The 27,403-nt window shown below is 39.2% G+C and overlaps 1 protein-coding gene across 1 annotated transcript in view; it reads left to right on the forward strand.

The window, feature by feature from the left end:
* STT3B (STT3 oligosaccharyltransferase complex catalytic subunit B) overlaps positions 1-27,403 on the forward strand; it is an 81,193-nt gene that overhangs the window by 11,343 nt on the left and 42,447 nt on the right. Inside the window, exons 2-4 of the mRNA XM_034760841.1 lie at positions 17,014-17,122; positions 19,352-19,639; positions 23,986-24,051. Coding sequence (XP_034616732.1) covers positions 17,014-17,122; positions 19,352-19,639; positions 23,986-24,051 — 463 coding nt within the window. The remainder of the gene's footprint in view (positions 1-17,013; positions 17,123-19,351; positions 19,640-23,985; positions 24,052-27,403) is intronic.

Raw genomic sequence — 27,403 nt, forward strand, 5'->3', positions numbered from 1 at the left:
AATACCTCTCTTGATACAGTTACAGTTACCTTTACTCTTTCTTTAGTCTTACTGTATGGCTTGAACTTGCTTTCTTTATGTCAAATCTGTCCTAAAATGTAATATTACAACATACAATTCAATGAATGCTGGAATTTATTTTTAAATAATTTTGGAAAAAATATCTTAAAAGAATGTTTTATCTTGACAGTATAGTTATGTTTATAAAAGATATTTACAGTTCTCATATATTTAAGGAATTTTAAAGTACTTCATTTTTTTAATCAACATTGGACTATCTTCATATTATAGCTATTTTTTTCCCCATTCAGAAAGTGAAATGGGTGAAAAGAAATTGTATCTGTAGTTTTATGTTTGTTTTTTGTGGGGGGGGGGGTTGGTATGGGGGGGCTGGTCAGGATTGGAAGCTAATGGGCGGCTATCTGGTCTGCTAAAGTGTGGAACAACAAGTGTCAAAACTAATACAGTTCATGAACTGTTCAAAAAGTTTTATTAATCTTCTTAGGGTACTTCAACTACTGTACGTTATGCAAGTGACTAGCATGATTTATCTGTGTCTAATGTTTGAAGTAATATTTGAAAAGATGCTACATATGTTTCATGATCCATTTTACCTTGTAATAGTTTTTATTCTTTCAGTTGCCACGGTGAAAATTAAGTTTGACAGTAAAGAAATTCCATTAAACATTTGCACTGTAGCATCTTAATTTGTGACGACTGTTGGGGTCAGTCTCATTTTACTTTTGGTCATCTTATTCTGAGAACTTTTGTGATAATCTCACTTTTCTGCTTTAGCTAAACCTCTTCAGTGGCTGACAGTGTTCTTTTGGTTTTGAGTTGGTTGTCCAATTTGAAAGCAATAAAACTGAGTTTTCATTGTTGGGTTTTTTTTTTTTTTTTGTAAAGAAGGCTGAGCTCTATCTGTTGCTCAGAGGAATCTGTAACATTCCTTTTGATGGAAAGCCATATACCAACAGTTTTAGCCCTGTTCCAGCACCTTTGCTGTGTCTACATTAGGATGTCCTTTTTAGAACGCTTCCATGACATGCCAGTGCCTCTGTGCTTCAACATAGTATTGTTCTCCATGCTCAGAGTGTCTCAGCTCAGTAGCACTTGCACCATGTTCTTGGGATCTGAAGACTGTTTGTGTCAGCTTGCACTTTTCAGTGCACATCCATCTGCTGTATTTTTTCAAGGATGTCTTGGATAGAGAAAGAGGGGCTGCACATCAGCTTTAAACACGTTAGTTCAGCAAAACTTTGTATAGGGTGCGTGGTCGTATTGTCTTCTGTCTTACATTTTACTGTGATGTGCCAGTGGTGCCTGTACACGTCACCCATGCACTGAAAAAAAATGTGGGCATAGCCTTCAAGCCCAACAAGGAAACTTCTATATGAGACCATGCCCAGAATGCTTTGAAGAGTAAACTTGTAATGCTGAAACCTTATTGTTAGGTTTCCCCACACCAGGGTTCCCCCACCCCCATTAAACCAAGTGGGTCTGCTTTCCTATTGGATGCCCCCCCACCACCATTGGAGCTGAGGGCTCTGCCAGGTTTTGGCTGTTTGAAGTTGGTGGTACTGAACTCCAGCGTATCACATGAGGTGAAAGCCTCTGTACAAGAGACCAAGGCAGCAGGCACCAGGAGAAGGCACCTGACTTCAAGCAACTATGTACTGAGGCCTCCTGATTCCCCATCTTATACTGCAGTGCTCAAAGAAGAGAGAACAGTGATTTTTGGTTACCACTACGTCTTGTGGTCATCTGGGGGTCATCTGCAAGACTGTCACAAAATCTTCAGTCCTGGCTTCTAGACAGCCCTCTTGCTGTGGATCACCCCACCTCCAAAAAAGGAGATGCTGCAGGAAATGCTATTGAGTCTCTCCTGGCAAAGAGAGCTATTAAGCTTTTGTCACTGGCCAAAAAGATAATTGGTACCCAGATGAATGGTGGCTTAAGCAGAGCTGTTCCGCGGTCTTTATTTAACTAGAACTCCTTAGCTCATCTTTCTGGGGTGTTTTATTTCTAGCTAACTTCCAAAATATGAGAATATTCAGAGGCTACCTTCAAGCAGAATTTACTTATCAATAACTGTAGATTGTTCAGATATTGTCTCAGCCTATTCATACTGCCTAACCAATTTCCCCCTCTTCCTCAGAGTTCTGCTGTATTGAAATCTGACCATGAAAGGAAGGTACAGGCAGTTGGTGGCCACAGGACCCCATTCTATAACATTGGCCTTGAATGATTAAGTTTTAAAAGGACACTTGTGGCATCTAACTAGTACTGCTCGTTGATAATTTTCTGAAGTCTGCAGATGCATCCCAAAAGTGTAAATATGAGGTGGCAATACTGAAGTTAATGATGAATAAACTTTTTTTTCCCCTCCAAATTGTGCTGAGGTCCATTATTTACCAGTTCATATTTTAGTTTTTCCTTGAAAATTATTTAACACTTTTTTTTTTTTTTACGGGTGGACTGGTATGTGAATATTTATGTACTGCAAACCATCAAGTGTTCAGTTACCATAGTTCAGAAACAAGAATCTGTGTTTAACTTGCTTTAATTATTTGTCACTTGTCTTCAAGTGGAATATCTTCCATCTTTAGTTGAAAGCTTGCTAATGAAAAATTTAAAAAATTTTCGGGTCTGCAATATAGCTCATGAGATGTATTCTTTCATAGATAAAACCTTGTGAATTGGCTGAGTACAGCATTTCATCTAATGAAAGTTATTTTGTGAGGATAAAGAAATTAAGTATTTTTTAAAAATTGGATGATATTTGATGAACGGTTTGTGATATGTAACTCCTACAAGCAGGAGGTGGGCAGAAATCTGATAAAGGATAGGTTTTTTGTGAGTACCAGCCAAGAAAACTCAATCTTGGTGTTCTTAAAGTTAAGTAGCGTCCTTTCTGGATTGGGCCTTATCACCAGTAATAAATATCTAGTCCAAATTCTGCCTTCATTATCATCAGTTCAAGAGACTCAACTGTCACTGGGACCCATGGTATCACCTCCAGTGCCTTCACCTGCACACCGAACAGCTCCACGGATGTGGCCATCAGGATACCAGTTAGGCTGTATCATCTAGGGAAGAACCACCGTTGATTTACCTGGCTTTCCTTTCTTTGGAGTCTGAAACTTCTTCACCACTACTGACTGATATGGCACTGCCTTGGTCTCAAGAAGAAGCTTCTTCCCCATCAAATTCTGAAGTGGGATCCTACGTGTCCCAACCTAGCCAGTCCCATCAGGAAGGGATATGTTACCTTCCCCCAGTTTCCGCCTCAGTACCAGCACAAACTTTATAGGATGGAGCCTTGGGCTTTGCATAGTTGGGGATCAGTGCCATACCAGTGGCCCTTTTGGAACCCAGGGGGCTTCCTCCCCCAATCCAGAGCATCACCACAGCAACCTCAGCTGGTTGCAGCTACTGGCTGCCAGGAACTTCATCTCCATAAAAACCATAGCGTCGGTGTTGAGCCCAGTACCAAGCCAACTCAGGATCCTTCTTGTGAACAGCTGCATGAGAAGCAAGAACTGGACTAGCCCCTGATGTCATTAGCCTCCTCTTCCTCGTCCCTGAATGAGACAATTGTAGCAGAACCTATTTCTCCACCTTCAGATGATTTTAAGACTTAAGATTTTAAGTGGTTGAGAAGGATGGCTATGGCCCTAAATATCTTTCTCCCTGCCCCCCCCCCCAACCAGTGAAAAAGAAAGATGGACATCAGGCCTCAACCCCTCAAAATAAAGGAGACCAGAAGCTAGACTTATTTGAGAGAAAACTTTATTCTACAGGTGGATTTCAGATTCATATTGCAAAAGGTAAGTAACTGTTTCTTTCTGAAATGCAAACGGAGGTCCATTTTCTGTAATAATCTCTGGAATTCCATGTTGGGCAAACCGAGGTTTACAGCATTCAGTGACACAGGCAGCTGTTTTGTGCAAGAAATGTTTCCCACTAATTGGAGTAAGAAATTGACCATCCCATTTAGAATAGAAAATCAAATATAAAAGTCCATACCTAGCTTGCTTCCTGGTTGATCAGATATTTCATGCATCATAAGTTGGTTCCTTTTGTTGATTGGCTAGAAACTCATTGCAAATATTGTACTTGCAAAGTTTATGCCCTCACTGCTCACTTTTGGCCAATGCAGGATGCCCTCAGGCCTCATGTAGACACACTTCAGCACCAATATGGACTGACTGGGTATGGGTTAGCATTTCAAAATGCATGTCTTCACGTATTATGACCCTACTGCCTTTTATTACTCCTAGGGGCATTCTGCACCAAAAAAAAAAATTAAAAATTCTGCACAGATTTTAAAATTCTGCAAATGTTATTTGTCAAAATAAAACTACATAATAATGCCAGTTTCAATTATTTTGGTAATTTGTTACAGACATACTTGCTGATAGGTATTCTGAAATAATACAGAGACACACACAAATTCCCCCAGGAGTAGAGAGTTAAAGAAACTCCTATGACAACCTGGTTCCTGTGTCTCTGCCCCCTTCACACCCCCCGCCCCCCCAGGCCAGCTGGGGAGCCAGACACTTCCCCCCTCTCCTGAGCCCAGCCATGGGCCCCTAGCCAATCCACCCAACCCCCTCCCCCCCCCGGGCCCCAGCCATGGACCCCCTTGCCCAGATACCCGCATTTCCTCTCTCCCCCCCCATTGCCCAGATACCTGCACCCCTTCCTCCCCAGAGCCCAGCTGTAGCCCCTCCTGACACCTGCTGTCTCTCCCCCTCCCCCCGTCCCTCCGAGCCCAGGGATCCAGAGGGAGAAACAGCCTGATGCTCGGTACCAGGCTTGCATGGAGTTTCCTGCGCACCGCCCTCTCCTTCCCTCAGGGCATGCTGGGAACTGCAGCTGCCAGGAACCCTCTAGCTCCCTCTCCCTCCACCCAGCAGTGTCTTCTATGTGCAAGCTGGGCTCTGTCAGGTCCAGTGGCAGCTAGCAGCACTGCAGCCTGTTACTATGGGGGAAAGGAAATTCTGCATGCATGTTAATTTCTGCAAAATTCTGCATTGTGCAGTGGTGCAGAATTGCCCCAGGAGTATACATTCGGCTCTGAGGGGATAGAGCCTGGTCCACTCCTACCTCCTCAGAAACACCCCAAAGCACTGCCTCTCCACGCTGAGTGTGCTGCAATAACGAGCAAGAGGGACAGTGTCTCTCTCTCACATGCATGACTGAACACACACACACCCCACGGTGAGTTACATTTCAGCTGGCTGTTCGGGCGCCTGAACCAACCTGGCTGCGCTGCCAGGAAGGGGTACATGACCGCTATTATGGCTTCCCTTTGCTTCTCTATCAGAAGTCATTTTTCTGTGAGGAAGCAAAGAAATCTGTGTGGGACATTAATTCTGTTCTCATGCAGTGATGCAGAATTCCCCCAAGAGTACTTTCATAGACAGCACCGCTTCTTAATGAATATTCTTCTTTATATGTCTGTCACAGGCTGGCTAGCCCTTTAAGGGGAGTTGGGTTCAGCCTTATCTTTGATGGATCAGCTACCCCTCAGCTGTAGGAGAGAGGGTTTTCTTCTGTAACTTCTCCAAAAGGGAGAGGTCAGAAGGGAAGGAGATTCCTGTGGCAGGCCTGGGAAAAGGCCAGTCACCCTTCCTCAGGCAGACAACTGAAAGAAAGACAGTCTGGGAATACGGACCCAGCCTGGGGAGAACCAGTCAGAGAAGGACTTCAGGAAACATGAAATGTGTGCATAGAGCACTCCTGAGGGAATTCTGCTCCACAGAAAACACATTTTGCGGAAGAAGTGCTGCAGTTCTGCCTTTCTCCCACAAGAGGCCGCTGTGGCACCAGAACAGCTTGCTGACTGGCATTAACAGCTGGCAGCCAGCTGCTTTCATCACAGCAGCCTCTTGTAGAGTCAGGTTAGGAGGCAGAATGGGCCAAGTGGGGCTGCTGGGGTGGGAGTCACAGACGGGGGTTCAAAGGGCTAGTGGGTGGGACAGACTGGAGCATGGGCTCAGGAGCTAGTGGGTAACAGGATTGAGCCAAGGGCTGAGTGGGAGGGGGGCTCCAGGGGCACATGGGGATGGACAGTAGGAGGGGCTGCAGGGAGACACAGGGACAGGGGCTTATGTGCCTGGCTGAATGGAAGAGGTTTAGGGTCTGTATGGGGGAGGCTTCCCAACTGCCTAACCATCCTCCCTCCCCCTCCCAGAAACTGTTCCATACTTTTCACCCACACCCAACAACACTTCAGAATCACTCTCAGGCTCCTTCCCTCTCCTTCAGCTCCTCCATTACCCCTGGCTCCCCCAAGCCTTTGCACCACTTCTGAGGGATGCGGGAAATATGTTTCTGTATTGTAGTTTAGATGAATTATTACTCAGTTCTATATTAGTATGCCTAGTAAGGAATCTATTTATCCCCCCAAAAAACCCCAAAGCCTGAATCTTTCTATTTCTCTATATTGTTACAGGCATACTTGCTGACAGGTATTTTGAAATAAATTACCAAAATAATTGAAATCAGTGTGATTATATTATGTTCCTTTGACAAATAAAATAAGCAGAATTTTAAAATATTGTGCGCAGAATTTTTAGTGTTTTGGCGCAGAATTCCCCCAGGAGTAAGAGACAGAGAGCCTCTTTTTTCAGCCTGTGGCCTCAGTCCCATTGAGAACAATAGAAAATGTTAGTTATTTTGAAAGAGGGATTTTTTTATCGAATCTGTGCATTTCCCTTACTCACTCTTGTCCCACAAATTTAAACATTGGCCTCCTCCAGTGCTGGGCAGCTAACATGACTTAGGACCAAGTAAATAAGTTTACCATCTCTGCTAGCTATTCTGATATGTCCTACCAGACTGAAGAAGAGGGGGGGATGATTAACAAGGTAAATTTACTAACAACGTGAAGAGCTGATCGGAGTTTCTTCTTCCATTCTGCTGCTCTCCCTTTCTGCCCTCTTTCTTCTTAAAGATAATTCAAAAGCAGAAACCCTGTAGTAGGTGGAGTCAGGTTTTATATGTTCTGTTCTTTGCCTTCTTTCTTCCTGTTACTGTGCTGATTATTCCAGCAGTGTTGGAGTTGAGGGAATTCAACAAACTTTTTCACAAGTAATAAATTTCCTATGTCAAATGTTACTGTCAGTTGACTATGCCATCCATCCTTTTCTACAACTGCAAAATTTATTTTAGTTGAAAGTGGTGCACTTGGTCATTTTGATGGTGCTACTTAAGTGTTCCCAATGTGTTTATTAAAAAGGTTATATTAAAAATATTTTAAATAGGTGTCACCATCTTTTAAAAAAATTGTAGGTCTGTGAGGACTCTTCTGAGTAACAGCTGGCAATAAGAAATTTCTAGCAGATTGTTGGCCTTCAGGCCCGGAATCAGAATGACTTTATATGTTAGAGGCAACACTAATCTTTGAATCAATGACTAATAACTGTCAGAACTCCTCTCTTGGAAAGACTGCAGTGACATAATGTTTATAGCTCAAGAAAGACTGATACTTTTCCTCAAAGTAATAATTTTTTAGATGAAAATCCAAAGGCTTACAAAAAAAATCCTTTATCAGATTTCCAATAGCATTAGTAATTAAAAAGAAAATCAGAATCAAGATAAGAAATAGTTAGAAATGTGACAGAAACTTTCCCTTTAATCTTTTATTCTTTGCTTCTTTTCTCCTTACACTTAAAAACAAAACAAAAAAACAAAAACAAAAAAGACAAAAATTCATTTATTTCAGAGGTTTATTTTTATTAGGTTTCAGTTTTTGAAAGTTATAGTCCCATATGTAAAGAGTGAAGTGTTAGGTTACGTGTCCTCTCATTTGTGCTTTACTGTTCATTTTTTAAATTCATAATGTAAAGTCAGGTTTTCAGTGGATTGAATGGTAAAAGCTAGTTTGAATTTTAATGGTTTATAAAGTCATAAATATATTTTTAAATTTGTAAAAATGTGGATATATAGATGTATATCCTCTTCTTATAACCAGAAATTATACAGAAATTAGTTCTGAAAGTGATTTGTACGTGTGTTGGAAGATGCTTGTATGATTGTAAATGGGTAATCCTATCCATTTTGTGCTTTTTTGTTTTTAGGGAATTTAGTCTAAGCTGTCTTGACTCTCAACAGGCAGATATGTAGCGATCTTTATTTTTTTTAAAATGTTCTTATCTAATGCTCATACACACGTACAATACAAAGTACAAATTGACTCAGTGGTAACACAAGAGACTTAGTTCCCAACGCAAGCCCCTCTCACCTACCCTCTAATCAATTTCAAATCTGATCACCCAACCCAGTAAAGAAAAAAATGCCTAGCAGTATGGATCATTGCAGAGTTAAGGATTTTTGATAATGTGCTGCCCTCCTACACCAACCATAGGAGAATTTAAGCTAGAGAATTTAAGATTGTTTCCCAGGTGATCTCAACTGCAGAATTAAAACATGAGAAAGAGAGTATAACGTATACAAGACCTAAATCATAAGCTTTATAGATAAACCATAGTGTTTGTGTACTTCATCTAGGAAAAAGGTGAAAGCCTGGACTGCATACTCTGGAGAATAAGATTCCTGCAAGAAGTATGACTTAGGCCTGGGCTACACTAGCGGGGGGGTTCGAACTAAGATACGCAACTTCAGCTACCTATTTGCGTAGGTGAAGTCGAAGTATCTTAGTTCAACTAACCTGGCCGTCCTCACGGCGGCGAGTCGACCGCCGCGGCTCCCCTGTCAGTTCCGCTGACTCCTCCTGCCGAGGTGGAATACAGGCGTCGATTCGGGGATCGATTTACCGCGTCTAGACGAGATGCAATAAATTGATCCCCGATACATCGAACACTACCCACCGATACAGCAGGTAGTATAGACGTACCCTAAGTAACTAGGCAATCACATTCTTAAACCTGTTAAGGCTGAAGATCCAGATAGCTGGAGATTGTATGGAAATGTGATGCCTAGTTGAATATGAATTACCTTCTTTTTCTCTTTATTTTTGATCAAATATTTATTTCTACTCCTTCCATCTCAGTACAGTATCAGTTGCTCTGCTACACTTCTACATTTAGGTGTCTCAAGTTCTTGTGAAAATGAAGCATAAATAGAAATACAAGTTAGTCACTGATAGTCATATGGAATCTTTTGTATCATAAACCTCAGCAAACACTAACAGTGTGGGGAGAACAAGGTGCCCAGATATAATGTGGGGCAGGGAGGAAAGGAATCTGAAGAGGGCTCAGCTAAACCAAGGAAAACAGAATGTTAGCTTCATTAATAATGTTACAGAACCCACTGGTGTTCCCGGCAGGCGGAGACCTGAGCCTCTTGGTTGTTTCAGAATGAGTCACTGGGTGGCAGTTTCAGACCCACCAGCCTAGCTCCCTGAAAACTGGGTTTATACAGAGGCCATCTCCTGGCTTTACTCTGTCATTGCTTCTGGCCCTGGTTGTGCTGCTCCTGTCACCATAGCTGCAGCTCCCACTGTGAAAGTTGCTCTTGGATGAACTGAGGAAAATTAAAACACTCTATTTCAAGTGTGCTTCCATTGTTCTTCAAGTGATTGCAGATGTCCATGGGGGTGTGTGCATCCTGTGCATTGATCTCAGAAGGTTTTCCCTAGCAGGACCCAGAGGGTAACCACGCCAGCTCCCTGTTACTCCAAATCAAGGGTATAAAGGGTGGAGATGTTCACTCCCCTTCAGTTCCATCTTACCATTGGTGATCACAGTGTGCTGTAATTTTTTCTGCTGTGAATGTGCAGTCAGTGTGTTTTTGTTAGTGGTACTTGGTGCACCTGGTGCTGGTGGAACCCACGTCTAGGTCCTTAGACTTCAGACTTTACTTTGAGTGGTGCAAATTCTTGCCTGAAATGCTTGAGCGAGGGTCACATTAGAGACAGGTATCTGTTTTTCCTACACAGCTGGATCAATACCAGCGGAAGCACAAGCAGCAGAGGAGGAGACCTCCCCCTCCCACCTCTGCTACCTCCTCATCCACACATTCTCACACCTCTAAACAGCCCATCTGATTCCTGTTGAAAATGGCATACGGACTATAGCAGATCTTAGACTTTCTATCTCTCTACCCCTCCTTGTGGAAGGAAGTTGTCACATTCCCTAAGTACGAGGCAGTCCGTTACCTCCCGCAAGTGGGTGCTAAAGATGATGGAATAGTGGAATTGGTATATATCCTCCAGTTCCGGTCTTCCCTCCCTGTCCCCACCCTCTTCCCAGGGACCCATCTCACGAATCAGTTCTGTAATAAGTGCAGATTCTGTGTTCTTTGGGAGCCATAGAAGTGCCCCCTCAGTATTGGGGCAGCAGGTTCTACTCCCAGTGCTTCCTAATACCCCAAACAATCGGAGGTCTCAGGCCAATTCTGGACCTTCAGAACCTAAATGAATACATCAAGAAGTTAGTTCTGCATGCTCTTTAAACTATTATCCCTTTGATAATCGATCCAGGAGATTGGTATGTTGCCCTTTTCTTCCCCCTGTATTTTGTAGCTTCTGTACTTCTATATTATGTTTAGTGCCCTAGCTAGAAAAAGTACTGTAATTTTTTCAAGCCATGTTTGTAATCATTTGTAAAAAGGAAAGAATTCAGTATGCAAAATGCTGATGTAGTAATAGGGTTGCTATTTTAAATATACAAAATTCAAATTCAGAGTGTAAGTTTTCAGTGATGATACATCTGTACCACATTAAAGATATGTATACAAGCATACATTTAACAGCTTTTAACTCAGATGGAATGTTACATATGTACATTGTAGCTATGTTTGCATTTCGTAGAATCTATAATATCTGGATCTTCATAATTAAATTTCATCATTAATGTTTCATTGAACAATTTGTATACAAGTAGATAATACCAGTCACATTTGGAGTAATTTGGAACTGAGCATTTTTATGACAAGGGCTTAATATCATGCTTGCCCTGAAGAAACACCTTACACAATCCATTCTGCAAAATCCTAATTTGCTTTTTAAAAAAAATCTAGCTCTTACAATTGCAAGGATTGTAATTATGAGCTGTTTAAATGATAGGTAATTTTCTTGACTCTGCAGGCATAAAGCCCCAGTGCCCCTGCTGTGCTAAAGGTTTTAGGGGCAGAGTGGAATTAACAAGATTCTGATTGGTTTCACTGCTGCTATTCACATCTCTGAACCTTAATGACATTGTCTGGAATCTTATCCATTTCATGCTATTAATGACGGGAACTAGACTTCTTATTTGGTTATTGCTAATGTGCCTCCCTTTCCTTCACCTTATATTTTTTTTATCTATGTTTATGCTATGTTTAGTTGCCTGGCTAGAAAAAGTATTGTAACTTTTTCAAGCCTTGTTTGTAATCAGTTGTAATGGACAGGTCAAATACATTCTATAACTTTCAGTTCTGTCTACCTCTAGTGTTGTTAATCTCTAAATAAAGTTGTTGCACTACTGACCTCAAACTGTTTGTTTTTTTTTATATATGTTTTACTAAGAGTAAGCAAAATATCTTTTTAAGTATTCATTTTAAACAGTGCTTTTGTCAAGGAAGTACAAATCTTAGTACTTATTGTCAAAGCCAAAGATGTCTGCTTATAAATACAGCAGTACTTAATTTGGTACAGAAGTGCTGCAGTATTCTAGAGCTCATTGATATAACAGATGATTACAGTGAGTGATGTTAACCAGTCATCTTACAGTGTCACCCCATGTCATGGAAGAGCAGCTTTCAGAGTTGAATAAAATCAAACCTAAAATTGGAAAGCTAGCCAAGAGAAAATGAGTATTGATATTTTCCAATATATTAATGGAAATGTTAATCAGGTAGCTAAATTTACAAATTCTCATCTTATAAACCAATCAAAATTCATGTCACTACAAAAATCCAATTACTATGATTGCTTGTACAGCCACTCTGCTTCTTCACTTTAATATTTTGCTGCACTTTTTGATATTTAATTTAAAATATGTTTAAAACTAGTAACCTTAAATTTATAGCCCATCTATATTACATCTAAAATTGCATCAGGGTACATAGTTACAACATGGTAGTCCCGTAGCCCTATTACAGTATCTTAACAGTTGTGTAGATAGGACCTAACATCATCACTGTAAAATCCAGTTATGTGAACATTGTTAGGTTCTATCTATACTACAGTTTTATTTATTTTCGTTATTATTTGTTCACTTTTATAGTGACCAAAAATGTGCTATGTACTTTACAATGCTATTAGAAAGGCAGGGATCATGCCTTGAAGAGCTTAAAATCTAATTTTAGATGTGATACTACAAGTAAGAGAAACAAACATTAGGGGAGAGGGAGGGATGAAAGTTATGACAGTTTCATTTAGTCATTCCAGCTTAAACCTGTACATCTGCATGTTCACACAGAAGTTGGAGTTTGTATTTGGCTGGCCAAGGACAGCATTTTGGAAGGGTTCTAACAAACCTGTCCAATTTACCACTTGTGGGAGCTAAAGTTATTAGGGTTACCTTAAACTACTCAAGGGTACTAGTTTATTTCTGAAAGAAATAATGTAGTAAAATGGAATATACAGGAGACTGGCTAATTGTGGTTCAGATTACCTTTCCAATCCCCCTCAAGAGTCTGAAATTGGAGACTGAATATGTCAAGAGCAAGGACTATGTGGCTGTAAAGTACCCCTAATACCTTTACATAGGCTTAAAAAATGTACATGTTCACCCACAAATTGAAGCTTACTGGCAAGTGTAAAAAAAACTGTATAGCTCTACTTCCCCAAGGTCAGACCCTCTGCAGTTTCAAGGAGAAAATCATAGAAATGTAGGACTAGAAGGAACCTTGATAGGTCATCTAGTCCAGTCCACTGTACTGAGATCTGACTAAGTATCTAGACCAAGTCTAGATCAAGTCTTTGCTACAAAACTTGATTGTGTTAAAACATGACTGAAGGAGCTCTGCACTTACCTGAGGTCCAAAGCAGTTTAGCAGATCAGATCAGCAGAAAATGCTAATCTCTTCATGAATCATCCTCCAAGGATTTTGTCTTTCAGAGAATTTTTCAGAAGTGGGGCTCTCACACTATAGACATATTCATGACCAGTCTAAGCAACAAATCTCACGTTTTGCTCCACAGAAGGAGTCCAGGCTCCATCTTGGATTCATTTCTGATTCAGTGTCCCCAGAGTCCTTAGGAAATTATGACATGACAGGGCTTCAAGTTATGTTAATAGCCCTATTGTAGACACTGCAGTTTTGGTACTTAGAGATGATACACCTATCTCTTTCAACCACAATTCAAGCTGCTTGTCATTCTGGACATCATGTCACAGGATGAAGGTCTGATTTGACACCCTAATCCAGTGTCTACATCTCAGTTTGGATGTGCTGCTGTTCTGTGTACCATTTTCTATTAAGACTGCATTATTGGTGGCTATTACTTCTGTTCAGAGTGAGTGAAAGTCAAGCATTCATGGTAGGACTGCCTATGCCACCTCCCAGAAGGATAGTGTTACTCTTCATTCTCATCCTAAACTTCTGCCTAAAGTGGGCTTAGACTTCTATTTAAATCATTTGATTCATTCAGTTCTTTCCAAGACCTTACTAGTCCCTGTCAGAGACTAAACTCCACATACAGACATATTAAGAGCTATCTGTATTCCTCAGTAGGACAAAACTGTTCCACAGATCACACCTTTTGTACCTTTTGTAATAAATCCAGAGGGTGGGTTTTTTCATCAGACTCTCAAAAGGGGTATCAGACTGCATTAGAATTTTGTTATGAACTGAATAAGTTGACCCCACCATCTCATATCAAAGCACATTTTATTAGAATTCAGGCAGTCTTTTCAGCCATTTTAAAAGTCATCTCTTCTACTTGAAATCTGTAAGGCTGCTACTTGGACCTCCATACATACTTTTTCAGCTCATCATTCTCAAGTGTCAGCCTCTAGAACTGATTCACCATTCACCATTTCCTGGCACTCACCAGAGAGACAGCTTTTTGCCTGTCTCCTAGAATGGGACCTATATAGACAAATACTTGAAGAAAAAATCCGTACAAGCAGCACCACTACATGATGTACAGCACATGATGTACTGACATAACGACTAAAGAACTGTCTTAGTTCATTGAGAAGACATGATCCCATGATGGACCACCACACACACACACACACACACACTCTCTCTCTCTCTCTCTCTCTCGTATGGAGCCTTTTGGCCTAGGGCAGTGATTCTCAACATGTTTACCATTGTGGGCTGTATATGCAGCTTTCTGTGTTATGTGGGCTGCATCCACACAATGTATATACTACATGTATATATGTAGTGGCCCAGAGGATGTCACATGGACTTCAGCTTTGTGCTTGATTGGGCTACAAGCAGCCCATGGGTTGAGAACCACTGGCCTGGGGGCTTCTGTATTGGTGAAGAAACTGAGTGGCTGTTGCGGACATTCTTCCCTCTATACTGTCATCAGAGGGACTCAAGTACATTGAGCACATGTGCTCAGCCTCAACAGTCATTACCAACCAAAAGAATCTGATTTCCTGTGTGGGCAAAATATTTCAAAGAACCACAGTTACTGTAAGGTAACTAACCATTTTTTGTTTGAAATAAAATTAGACTATTTGACAATGCCATCTTTGGTTCATGATGTATAGCATAACTTAACAGCTTTAACCAGAAAGTTTTTGAATGCACAAATCTTGGATGGTTTTCATTTGTGAGGTTCTTGGAGAAAAGTAATGCCTTGGGTTAAAAAAATAGAAAGTGAGATGCCTGTAGTTAACCTATTAAATCCATACGTAGCTTTTTAAGTGGCCTGATTTTCCCACAACTCCCATTAGTGTATGTATCTCCCCGCAGTTCTTTAAATTCTGTGAATAGTCATTGTTACAGTATAGGAATACTAAATATTGCAGTTTAGAAGAACTGTGGTATTCATATTCTGGTTTTCTGATCTACATACTGTATTTATAATGTCCTGCATCATTTTCTGCATGGCACTCCCAACACTTACTGTACATCTTGTCAAGGTACAAAATTAATGTAATATTATTGCTGTTCATTTCAACTATGAAATCTTGAAATGTGTGTTTTTGTAAGTTTTTATTTTATGGCAGGAATCACAGTCCATTTTGGAAAGCTGGAGTTAGTTTATTTTATATCTGTCAAAAGTATACTAGGGAGAAGCAGAAAATTAAATTCTTCCATCCTAATGTTATAAATAAAAAGGAATTTCTTCACTAGTGTTCATTGGCAGTTGACAGTGTTCATTAAAGATTTAAGATTATGCTCCGAAAGCAGGAAGTACAGATGTTAAAGTTCACTTTCCACTGAAGACAGTTGTGCATATTTAACAGTAGTTTGCAGCACAAGGTGGAGGTTAATGTTTTTTTCCTATTTCATCCACTTAAGCGGTCTTGGAATTGTGGCACAATAAATATTAGCTGTCTTTTTTTAGCATCCAATTGAGGCTTTATTAAAGGATTTCTAAACTAAACTATGTCAGAAAATATGTTATCACCAACTCATGGGGAAAAAAACAGAAAAAACAAAAGACGTGCTGTAGAACACCATCAGCCATTGGGTTGTCCTGTGCATTTTATGTCAGCTGTTTAGATTGTGAGCTTCTTGAGGTTGGGACCATGTCTTCCTTTTCGTCTTTTGCAATGCTGGGCTTACTATTGACACTAATCATATTAATGGTAAACCTTTGCTTTGCTTAGATAAGAGTCTAATTTTACAGGCATGGTGTTTTACAGATCATATTAATGTTGACAATTCAGAACTGAAGAATTAATATTTTTAGCAATCTAGTCAAATGGGAATAGTGTGAAGCTTATTAGAAATTAATGGCTCATCGCTTGATATGATTGAATCTTTCTAGGTCAGAAAGATTGATGTTTATGAATTTTCTTTTATAAACATAATTGGTTTCTTCTTAAAGTACACAGTATCTTATCAGTGGGCTTATCCAGTACACTATCTCATTTGTCACGTAGGAGTGTCTGTTGAAAATATTATATTAAAAAAATCTGCTTACAACCTCTCTTGACTGATGATTGGCTCAGTAAATGTGAACCTGCATTCTGCTGACCTCTGTAACTGAATTTCAGTTTCTTGTGCTCCTTTGTTGTGTTGATTAAAAATCACTGATGATGACATATGTTTAGATGTCTTTCAGATGCTAAAATTGTTTTCAGGTATGCAGGACCTTGAGTGCTCTTGCACTGTGTGGGTAACATGCTAGTCTCATTCTATTGACTCTGGGACATATGTGGTGTGAAATATTAAACTGAATAGGTACACACTTGTGTAAGGGAGGGCTCCTTTTTCTTATACTTTTAAGGTAATTGGGTCTTTGGTTTACAGAAAATATATGCAAGAAACTTATTTTTAGAATTTTCTTTTATATTAAAATGGGGGATAACATCCAGGCCAATGGATTGTAACATTGCATACTGTTTATATGCAGAGTGCTGTTGGTACTGCTTTTGTCTATCTTGCCATATTACTTCATTTTGATCCTATAAGTTGAAAGTTGGCAGTAGAATAAGTGCTACCAATATACTTAATTTAAGAATGAATGATTGACAAATAAATTCTGCCATAATCTGAAGCCAATTTTTCCAGTATCCTAAATGGTCTGGCTATAATGGATAATCTGTTGATTCATTACATTTAAAGATTTGATTACTTGCATGATGCAGAGATTAGAGTAAAGTTGAAAATGAGAGAATGTCTGACACATTTTACATAAGCTTTTAAAAGTGGGGGGAGGCACATTTTGCATGGTGTGTATAAACGCCAGTTTTAAATTTGCAAGCAATGTTATAGTGGATAAATGGGAAAAATATAACTTTGGGCAGCTTGATTCCAAACTTTATTTAGGTCCAAAATTGAATGCTGTATTTATTTCTTTTACACATACGGGTCTTGACACTTGACCCAGATATTGATTTAGGTAATGGAAAGAGGTGAGATTAGCTGTTGTTGCTATGGAATAATTGAAGTTAATAATCTAAATTTCTTTTCTTTTTTTAGGTTTAACTATAGATCAACACATCACCTTGCATCCCATGGGTTTTATGAATTTTTAAATTGGTTTGATGAAAGAGCATGGTATCCACTGGGAAGAATAGTAGGTGGAACTGTAAGTACGAGAACGATCACTTATTGGTGAATTTAAAAAATTCAGGATAACTACAAGTAAAATTACCACATGGGTTAAAGGAGAAACTAAATGTAATGTGCTCTTAATTGCCGTAATAGCTACAATAAGAATTTCAGTTACTACTAATACAATGTCAGCTTTATACCTCTAGTTCAGACAACTTACTGTCAATCAGTAGCCAAACCTGAATAGTATATGCTTATATGTCAACTTTCTGTAACAGTAATTGAGACTATTATGACTTGTTCACAATCCTGTTGTCTTGTAGCATGTATCATTACAGACCTACCTCTTTGATGTAATGGATGACTATACATTTTTCAATTGAAGCCAAGAGTAATGCTTGGCTTTTTCCTGTTTATGGCCAAGGTTTAGAGCCACTTAAAAAAAAATATAATAGATATTTGAGTCTGTAGAAAATGATATTGGTCTGCACTAGGCAAATACTTTTCTTTTAGATTAAAAATAATGGGGGAAATGTAAAGATTTTCTAAGGAATATAAAAAATAAATGAGATCAAATTAATGTGGATGCAAAAGTAGAAGAAAAAATTAAGTGACATCAAATTGTGGTACAATGAAATGTCATTGATTTAAGGAAGACTGAGATTAGAAAGGTGTAAAGAGTTCTAATGACAAACAAATGTGTTGAAAACCCATAGAAGCACCTTTTCTTCAGTAATAAGAGAATAAATACCATTTACATGGATTTACAGAGTGTTATGCAATAAATTAAATGGTGATTTTATTTTTAAACAAAACATTTTAATAAACCAGCTCTATATAACTTTTTGAAATCCTTGTTAAAATGGATTAAAAATATAATTTCATCTTTAATTCCTGGCATATTTCAAAAGGTCTCTTAACATATTTAGTGTGTTTTTGTTCAACTTCAGAGTTTCACCTCTGAAACTAAGTCTTGGAGACATTTAGGGGAATACCCATGTTAAAGTTTAATTTAGCAGAAATGTATTACTTATATTGTTTTTGCAGGGCAGTTAAGGCATTTGAAGTTTGTTAATGTTCTAGTCTAGTGTTTAGGCACCATTGTTTCATTGAACTAATATTGTAGAGTAAAACTATTACTTAGAATGTTTTATTATTATCTGAAATCCTGTAGTAGATATAGTTGATATTAGATTCAACAGACTCATGTAAATCTGTGCTACACTTCCATGGAGGTCATCTTAATTCTGTTCAATTGTTTTTTTAAATATTTCATAGTCAAAGTTTCCTACTGTTTAAAATACTTTGCACTTAAATATATAAAATAGTATACATCTGAGGGTGGGTGGATGGGTTGTTTGTTTACAGGCAGTGACTTAATCATTGCAAAATTCTGAAATGTAGGCTAATATCTCCCACTTTACAGGTGTGGGAAATGGAAGCACTGCAAGATTAAACAATTTGGCAGAAGTCGCATAAGAAGCCTATGATAGAACTAGGAATTTAGAACTGTTTGAAAAATGACAAAAATTTTTAAAAACTGTACATAAAGTTTCTAGGAAATGTTTCAATTTTGCACTTTCAGATGGCTTGAAATTTTCTGACTAGCTTTACTAGAAATAGAACATACGTCTCTTGGGCCTGGTCTATACTACCCGCCTGAATCGGCGGATAGAAATCGACCTCTCGGGGATCGATTTATCGCGTCCCGTCGGGACGCGACAATCGATCCCCGAATCGGCGCTCTAACTCCACCAGCGGAGGTGGTAGTAAGCGCCGCCGACAAAAAGCGGCAGAAGTCGATTTTGCCGCCGTCCTCACAACGGGGTAAGTCGGCTGTAATACGTCGAATTCAGCTACGTTATTCACGTAGCTGAATTTGCGTATCTTAAATCGACTCCCCGCTGTAGTGTAGATGTACCCTTGGTCTTGTGCCTGACCTACAAGATCATCTTCCTTATAACAACTTCCAGGGTAGATAAAATTTGAATCTGTATGTGTGGCTTCATCATTTATTTGGAAGAAATGGTTTCTTGCACATGTTGTCAACAATCATTTAATATAATTTAAAGTGTGGCAAATTGCCTTAAGTTGTTGTATCAGATATGTTGAAAGCAGTGTTAGAATAATTTCGTTTTTCTCTGCATGTGACTGACTTCAACCAAGAAATAAGTAACTTTTGTTGTATGCAAATAGATTTACAGGCAACCCTTTCTGCAATCCTGAAATATTATAATTTGATTTTCTTTCTCTTTTCTTCTAGGTCTACCCTGGGTTGATGGTGACAGCAGGCCTTATACATTGGATTTTAAATATGCTAAATGTCACAGTCCACATAAGAGATGTATGTGTATTCCTAGCACCAGTTTTTAGCGGCCTTACATCTATTTCTACTTTTCTGCTCACCAGAGAACTGTGGAACCAAGGAGCAGGGCTTTTAGCTGCCTGTTTTATTGCTATAGTTCCAGGTTACATATCTCGATCAGTAGCAGGATCCTTTGACAATGAAGGCATAGCCATTTTTGCACTGCAGTTCACGTACTATTTGTGGGTAAGTAATTGCTCGGATTCACTATTTTTTTTTTTCTATTCTCCTGACCTTACTCCTGGCCTTTGCCTTAGGATCTAATTTTGGATCCTTAAAATTTTTTTCTTCCTTCTATAATTCTCATTGCCTTCTAGAATAGGTTTAGAGAAAGATTGGATAGGCACCCAAAAGTAACATATGAACATCTGCCACACTGTTGCTCCTCAGTTTGTTAAATCAGCCTGTCATGCTACTTTTCAAGGGATGTTCTCTAACAATAAGGGGTTTACATTTTCAGCTCAAACAGTGGTTTTCTTGTATTTGATTCTGTGGCTATGTGTGAAGTGATGAAAATACAGTTAGGTTAGCATTTTTCAAACTGTCTGCTTGCTAGCATGGCTTGAACACATTCCTGTATCATTACATGACAAAAAGAGGCAGGGGCAGAATTAAGATACTGGGTTTTTCTGGACTATTGTAAGTAATCTGAGAAGTTCTGCATAGCAAATACAACTGAACAAAAATTAGACAATATGGGGCAGAGCCAGACAAACAGGGTCCACATTAATAGCCGTGTGCTTTTGATACAGCACAAATATTGTTCTTGTCTCACATGCAATTAAACCACAGCTAAACAGAATCATTATATTTTATAAAGCATTGTATAGTATTGGAGAGTGGTTCAGCGGATACCTTACTGAGTTAATTCAGCCACTCTGCTTTGGGGCATGAAAATAGTCAATGGTTATTGTGATTCACACAATTCACAATTGCTATTATGTAAATGAAAGTCTTTATGTACTACAGAATAAACAGAACAAAATAGGAGAGTAGTGTTTTATTGTATGTTGGAGGGACACTTTGAGGGTTGTATATCCATCAACTAAATTACAACTCAGTGTGCAGTTTAATTCAACAATATAGTGTACATTTTGTTATAGTATAGAAATGAGAACACACAATTTCAAGATATAGAATATCACAGAATCTATTGCCCTAGAACTATTTCCTGTCCAATCACTTGTTCAGGCATCCCCCTCATGAAAAATTGCTAAACAGTACTGTTGCCCCCAAAAGAGAGAGAGAGAGAGAGAGAGAGAGAGAAATTTAAAGGAAATTATCCCCAATTTTTTTTGCTAATTTTGAAACATTTAACGTTTTTTGATTGTCTGTTAGCAGTAGAACCAAAGTTACTAACTTATCATAGCTTTGAACAATAGAAGTAGTGCCTTAACAGTAGAAGGGAAAGCCCCATCCCTTTTTAGATTTGAGAATATGTAACATGTATCTGTAAATTCAAATTCAGATTGTTAATACTAGCTTTAGTCATTGCATTAACAAATCCACAGGATTGCTTTGTGGGTCTCAAACTTAAATGCTTACTTTCATATCTCCATGAAGCTTACTTACACAAAGTATCTTTAATTTCTGCATCAGAGATGACCGTTACCAGTATAAAGTTCTGCTAGTTCATCATTTTATGCCTTAACATGTATGTCTTGAAACCCAGACCAAATGACTTTCCTAAAGGAATGGCTGCTGCAATGGTATAGCTGAAGAGGCTAGAGGCTATGAAACAGATTTCAAAGTAGCAAGCACTTCAACTCACCAAGTAGGACCTCAACATGGTCCTTGCTGCTTGTCCTTCTCAAAGTCTGACTTCTTAGCTTCCTAAGATGCAGTTTTTGGCAGATCCGTCCTAAAAGAAGTAATTTGTTACAATATCGCAGATATCTGCTGCCGCTCTGGATTGGTTATATTTCTGTTTATGTAAAATAGAGATTATTAGACAAATCCTCTCCATAACAAGTTGGTGTCAAGGAATACAGAAACACAGCTTGTACCTGTAATTCATTTTGTGCTTCCGAATATACCATACTCTTGATTGACCCCAGCAGAGTGGCAGTACAAAATTCTTATTGTTACTGGTATTACAAGTACAGGTTTATGGCTGGAGATCATTAGTTTGTTTTTCCTGTGTTTCCCCTAAGTTTCTATTATACTGGATGGTCTACTTTTGTTAAACAGTTCCTTACTATATACATCTCTACCTCGATATAACGCTGTCCTCGGGAGCCAAAAAATCATACCACGTTATAGGTGAAACCGCGTTATATCGAACTTGCTTGGATCCACCGGAGTGCGCAGCCCTGCCCTCTCTCCCCTTCCCCCTCCCCCCCCGCCCCCCCCGGAGCATTACATCCGAATTCGTGTTATATCGGGTCGCGTTATAACGGAGTAGAGGTGTATTACACGTCTTTCTATTTGTGAAGTATTTGAAACTTGGGCTGCATTATGCTGTGGGAGGAATCCAGGAAGTTGTTTGGCCAACTGTTGCTGAATTGGGAGGTCCAGGAAGATGCATGATCAGTATCTGATAACTCAAAACAAAATTGCAGTTGTAAACTTTTATTTTTCATGGTTGTTCAGATGTATATAGAATTAACCTGTGCTGTTACTTGAAAATAAGTGGGATATGGTGGTGGTGTCTGGTGTATTGTAAGTCATATTTAACTGAGGTCTATGTCTAATCCTGTTGTGTCTGCATAAATTGTTGTAGAATTGCTACAGAAATGAAAATTTAATTTAATTATTAAAAAAACCCCTATCTCTTGTTCTTATCAACTTCCAAAATGTGAACGAGATAGAAATAGGTAACAGTGATGTCTGCCTGAGTCTGCAGACAGCCAGAAAACTAGTTCTGTGAGATGTAAATTGATTCTATTAGTTTTGAAGTCTAATTACAATTTAAATGTCAACAATAAGGACTTATCTACATGGTAAAATTTCCTGGAATAATTATTCTGCTATACTTAACCCAGTCAGAATAATTACTTTTTCTTTTGAAGAAAAGTAATTATTTTTATTCTGGAATAGTGTCCACACAATGGCTTATACCTGCATAACTGTAGTGGAATACTTATTCTGCCCTAGCTATGTTGGGAATTTCCCCATGTAGACAAGCCATAAGTCATTGTTGATGATCTTAGTACAAACAGTAGGCTGACTTCTTTTTGTTATTGTTGAAGTAGTCAATATTGTGGCAGCCTGCAGTGAGGACGTACTTGCTCCCAACCATTGCTGGGGTAAGGAACAAAAAGTTCACTCATCTCTCCCCAAGCTTAAAGTCAATCTGTATTCTTACTCACAAGGGAGAGGGAAAGAGGAGGTGTAGCACCAAAACACAAAACCATCTTTCGCACTTCCATGAGCCGAAACCCCAGCTATTCTTTATCTCCTGTCAAAACGTCCAGCTTTACCCAACACCCAGCAGTGTAATAATTCATCAAAACGAAAATCTACACAATGTTGACAATCTTAAATTTGGAAGTACAGAAAAATATGTAGTTATTTATCAAAGTAAATAATAAAGACTACTGGACTTGTAAAGCGCTGGTAATCCACAACTGGGGTTTAATGTATTATAAAGGATACAGAGCCTTCCCACCAACCCCTAAAAAGGAATCGATCAGTAGTTGTTACCATAGATTCAAAATATTATATTGTATTAAGAAATATTTTGTTTGACAGCCAACAAATTGTCATGGACTCTCACAGTCAAAATGGGTTCTTAACATCTAGCACATCATCTGTAAATTGGATCATACTCTCAACACCTGTGGAACCCCATTGTCTTCAGCTTATGCCTTCAGTGATATTCCCACTACCCTTAAGTGGGTTTTCAAAGTTATTTTTCAGAATAGAACAGCACTTACCCTAATAATATGATACAAGGACTGACAGAGCAGCGGTGGTGAGAGTTGTGATGGTCATCAACCAGTGGAGTGGCCATATGCTCTATGTTTACACCAATCTTCAAGTAGCACAAAGATGCTACAACTACTATTCTGCCTCAGAGGTTGAAGTATTTAGTGCAGTGGTTCTCAGCCTGTAGTCCGCAGACCGCTTGCAGCCCAGTCAGCACACACCTCAGGGCCATTTAGGTAGTATATATATTTTGTGGATGCAGCCCACATAACACACCAAGAGCTGCCTATGCAAGCCCACAATGGTAAATAGGATGAGAACCACTGAACTAGTGTCATGTCCTAGTACCAATTTGAGTGAAAAGTTGGATATAGACTATTATGGTTGATTGGCCTTATGCAGGTGAACCGAATTGCACTGTTGCTTTATTTTATGGAAGATGTCTTTCTCAACTACATCCATGAATTCTGAAGGTGGGCAGTTAAATTCCTAAAACACAAACTGATCATGGGAATCTTTTTGCTTTAACCCATACTTTTCATAAAAAGGTACATTTTTTTTGGCTTGGGTGACAGAATTTTGTAATGCTATTTTTAATTGCTTTGTCTAATATTGTAACTTGTAATTCTTGAATACTTGATTTTTTTTCTTTTTTTTTAAAGGTGAAGTCTGTGAAAACTGGGTCAGTCTTTTGGACAATATGCTGCTGTCTATCTTACTTTTATATGGTAAGCCTTTTATTTGTACGTAAACTAAGCTGTTTTCTGTTCAATCTAGTTGAATGGAAATAAGTTTGGGTTTTGTATTTTTTAAATTAACTTACAGCTGCTTCTGCTGGCCTAATTAAGTCAAAGAAGAGGGCAGATGTTTACTTTTCTGCTCAGAACCTTTTGTAAAGATTTGTGTTCTCCGGGAAATAAATTTTCCCTTGTATGAATAGGCCAGGAATTTTGGAATGGAGCAGACAGATTCCTTTGGTGATGGAGTTGGTGGGGGCTCAAAATGAGTAGAGATGATCTGACAATAGAAGAGATAATCTCATTCGGAGTGAATTGGTGGATCTTGGGTGGATGGCCGCAGTAAAAGTGGGGCTAAGTGTATCTAGTTTAAGACGTGATTTGATGACCATCTGGAAGTTTGTACACTGGGAGAAGGTAACTGTATACTAGAAGGTTAATTGATGTAGCAAACAAAAGCATATAACAGGATCTAATGGCTGGAAGTTGAAGCTAGAAAAAATTAAAGCTGGAAATAAGGTACAAATTTTTATGTGAGAATAATTAACCATTAGCCTAGCAAAGTTTACCAAAGGATATGATCTTCCATCAGTTGAAGTCTTTAAATTAAGACTGTGTGTCTATTTAAAAGAAATGCTTTAGTTGAACTACAAGTTGTTGATTCAGTGCAGGAATTACTGGTGAAATTCAAGAAGCTGTGTTATGCAAGAGGTCTAATGAGCTGATCATAGTGGTCCTTTTTGGCCTTAAAATCTATGAATCTGTGAAAATGGGAATTTCTGCAAGATGTGGGGGGAATCAGAAGAAAGTCTGTCAGCAAAAAGGATAGCATCAGAAATGAGGATAGCGCCAAACTGATTGAGTTCTTTTGTACTGACCTTTTTATGAAATGGGTTGACTCGAGTGGGACAGGATTTTGTGGTGGGAAGGATTTCTTGGAGAATGATGGATAAATTCCTCCAGGTAGCATAGGGTGGGAATGGGAGCCTGCTGGGGGGTGGTGGGGAGGGGGATGTTGATTGGAAAAATTATTTATGTAGTGCTAGAGATGTACATAGCAGCTCAAGCTTATACAAAAGGGTCTCTGTCCAGAGGAGCTTACATTTTAAACTAAAGAATACTAAAATAGCAATAGGATTGTGATTGGGATTTGTGTGTGGATACAGTATCTAGGGTCACTCCTGGGGGCATTCTGTGCCTAAAAATTCTGCACACAATATTTTAAAATTCTGCAAACTTTATTTGTCAAAATAATGCTACATAATCATTCCAGTTTAAATTATTTTGGTAATTTATTTCAAAATACCTGTCAGCAAGTATATCTGTAACAATACAGACATACACAAAAATTCCCCCGGGAGTAGAGAGTTAAAGAAATCCCTATGACAACGCAGTTCCTGTTTCTCTGCCTCCCCCCCCCTCCCCCCCGAGCCAGTCAGGGGCCAGACAACCACAATTCCTCCTCACTCCCCAAGCCCAGCCACGGGGCCCCCCAGCCCAGATACCTGCACGCCCTCTGCCCTCCAGAGGCCATCCTTGGGGGGCCTCCTTGCCCAGATACCTGCACCCCCTTATCCCCGAGCCCAGCCATGGCTCCCCCAGCCCAGATACCCGTCCCCGTCCCCCTCCCCCTGCAGAGCCCAGGTGTCCAGAGGGAGAAACAGCCTGATGCTTAGTCCCAGGCTTGTATGGAGTTTCCTGAGTGCCGCCCTCTCCTTCCCTCAGTTGCCAGGCACCCTCTAGCTCCCTGTCTCCCCCCAGCAGTGTCTTCTATTTGTGAGCTGGGCTCTGCCGGATCCAGTGACCCTTAGTGGCAGCAGCAGTACTGCAGCCCATTTCCGTGGGGGAAAGGAAATTCTGCATGCACAATGTTAATTTCTGCAAAATTCTGCATTGTGCAGTAGTGCAGAATTCCCCCAGGAGTATAGGGTGCAACCTAAACCCCTTTTAACACCCCCCCCCCCCAACTGAATCCTGGCTGTAAGCCTTTTCTTTTACATCGCATTGTCCTCTAAAGCACATTTATTTCATTTTATGGTAGAGTGGTTGTGAAACCATACATAAGGGTGTGTTACATATTTCTGTTTTGATATACTGTCATGTACAAATTAGACCTGAGTTTGTTATGCTAGTATAGTATAGCCTTTCTACTACACCCACATATTCTGATGGGAGATCCTTTTAAAAACGACCATTTGCAAAATTCAGTCAAATAACAAAAGAAGTGGTAATGCATTTTTACTGCTGGAAATCATGAGGGAGATTGAGATTCATGATGAGATTCTGCCACTTATTTGTTGAGTAGCATCTTTGGGTCAGACACACATTAGAGGAGGGGGGGGGGAAAGACTGTGTGCAAAGCAAAACAAAGTATCAGAATCCCTGGCTATATCTACCCCTGAATGTCACAATGCCTGAGTTGAACTAGAGGGTATATTGCATATTTTTCCTTTGTTTTAAGGGACAGAGTAAACTAATTAAGTGCTAAAATTTGGCCAGGGTTTAAGATTAATAGTAAGAATAAAGTTCCTTCATTTTCAGGGAAGGTACTTGCATTATCTCTTGTGATTCTTTGCAATATAGCTGTTCCATTTGTGGAAGAATTAATGAGACCTTTAGTTGCTGCTGAGTTTTTAATCAAGTTCCTTATATGCGTTTTTTCCCAGATCAGTCTTTAGGACTGGACATAAATGTATCCTCCAACGTAATATTATCTTTCTAATGAAATCAGTGTTCTTTAAACTATTAGCTGAGAATTAAATGGTAAAAATTGCAATTATGGGGTAGTAAACTTCATTCTGCATTGCAGAAATCAAAGTAGTAGCTCATTTGAAAAGAGGAATAGCTACTGCATTGACTGAAAAGTTATGCATGTATTTGCAAACTGTCTGGCGATATTTATCTCAATTAAAGTTTATGTACTGACTAGTCACTGTTAATGTGACCCACAGAATTGTCTTTAAAAAAGTAACTTTTCTAATTCTTGCTCTCAAGCTCCATGGATGTCTTTCCATAGTGATGACCATGTTTTTAAATACCAAGTTTTGCGTTGAGACAGTCTTAATCAGGCGTGCTCTCCTGCTGCCTGTGGCTTTACCGCTCCACTAGGAATCCAGGGTTTAATTAGAGAAAGACTGGGCAAAGAGGTACATCTTGAGCTCTTTTTTAAGTGAACATAATTGGGGTTTTAACTATCTTTCCTTAGACAGCAAATTTTAGAGGCACAAGCTAATTGAGAGAGCTTTGCCACCAGCATTCGCAAACCTTCACCTTTATAGCTGTTATGATCTTCAATCATGCACATGTTCTCCCTCCACTCCACACCAGTTATCATTTAAAAAGT

The sequence above is a fragment of the Trachemys scripta genome, chromosome 2 (genome assembly GCF_013100865.1).
Source record: "Trachemys scripta elegans isolate TJP31775 chromosome 2, CAS_Tse_1.0, whole genome shotgun sequence".
In the NCBI taxonomy this organism is placed as follows: Eukaryota; Metazoa; Chordata; order Testudines; family Emydidae; genus Trachemys; species Trachemys scripta.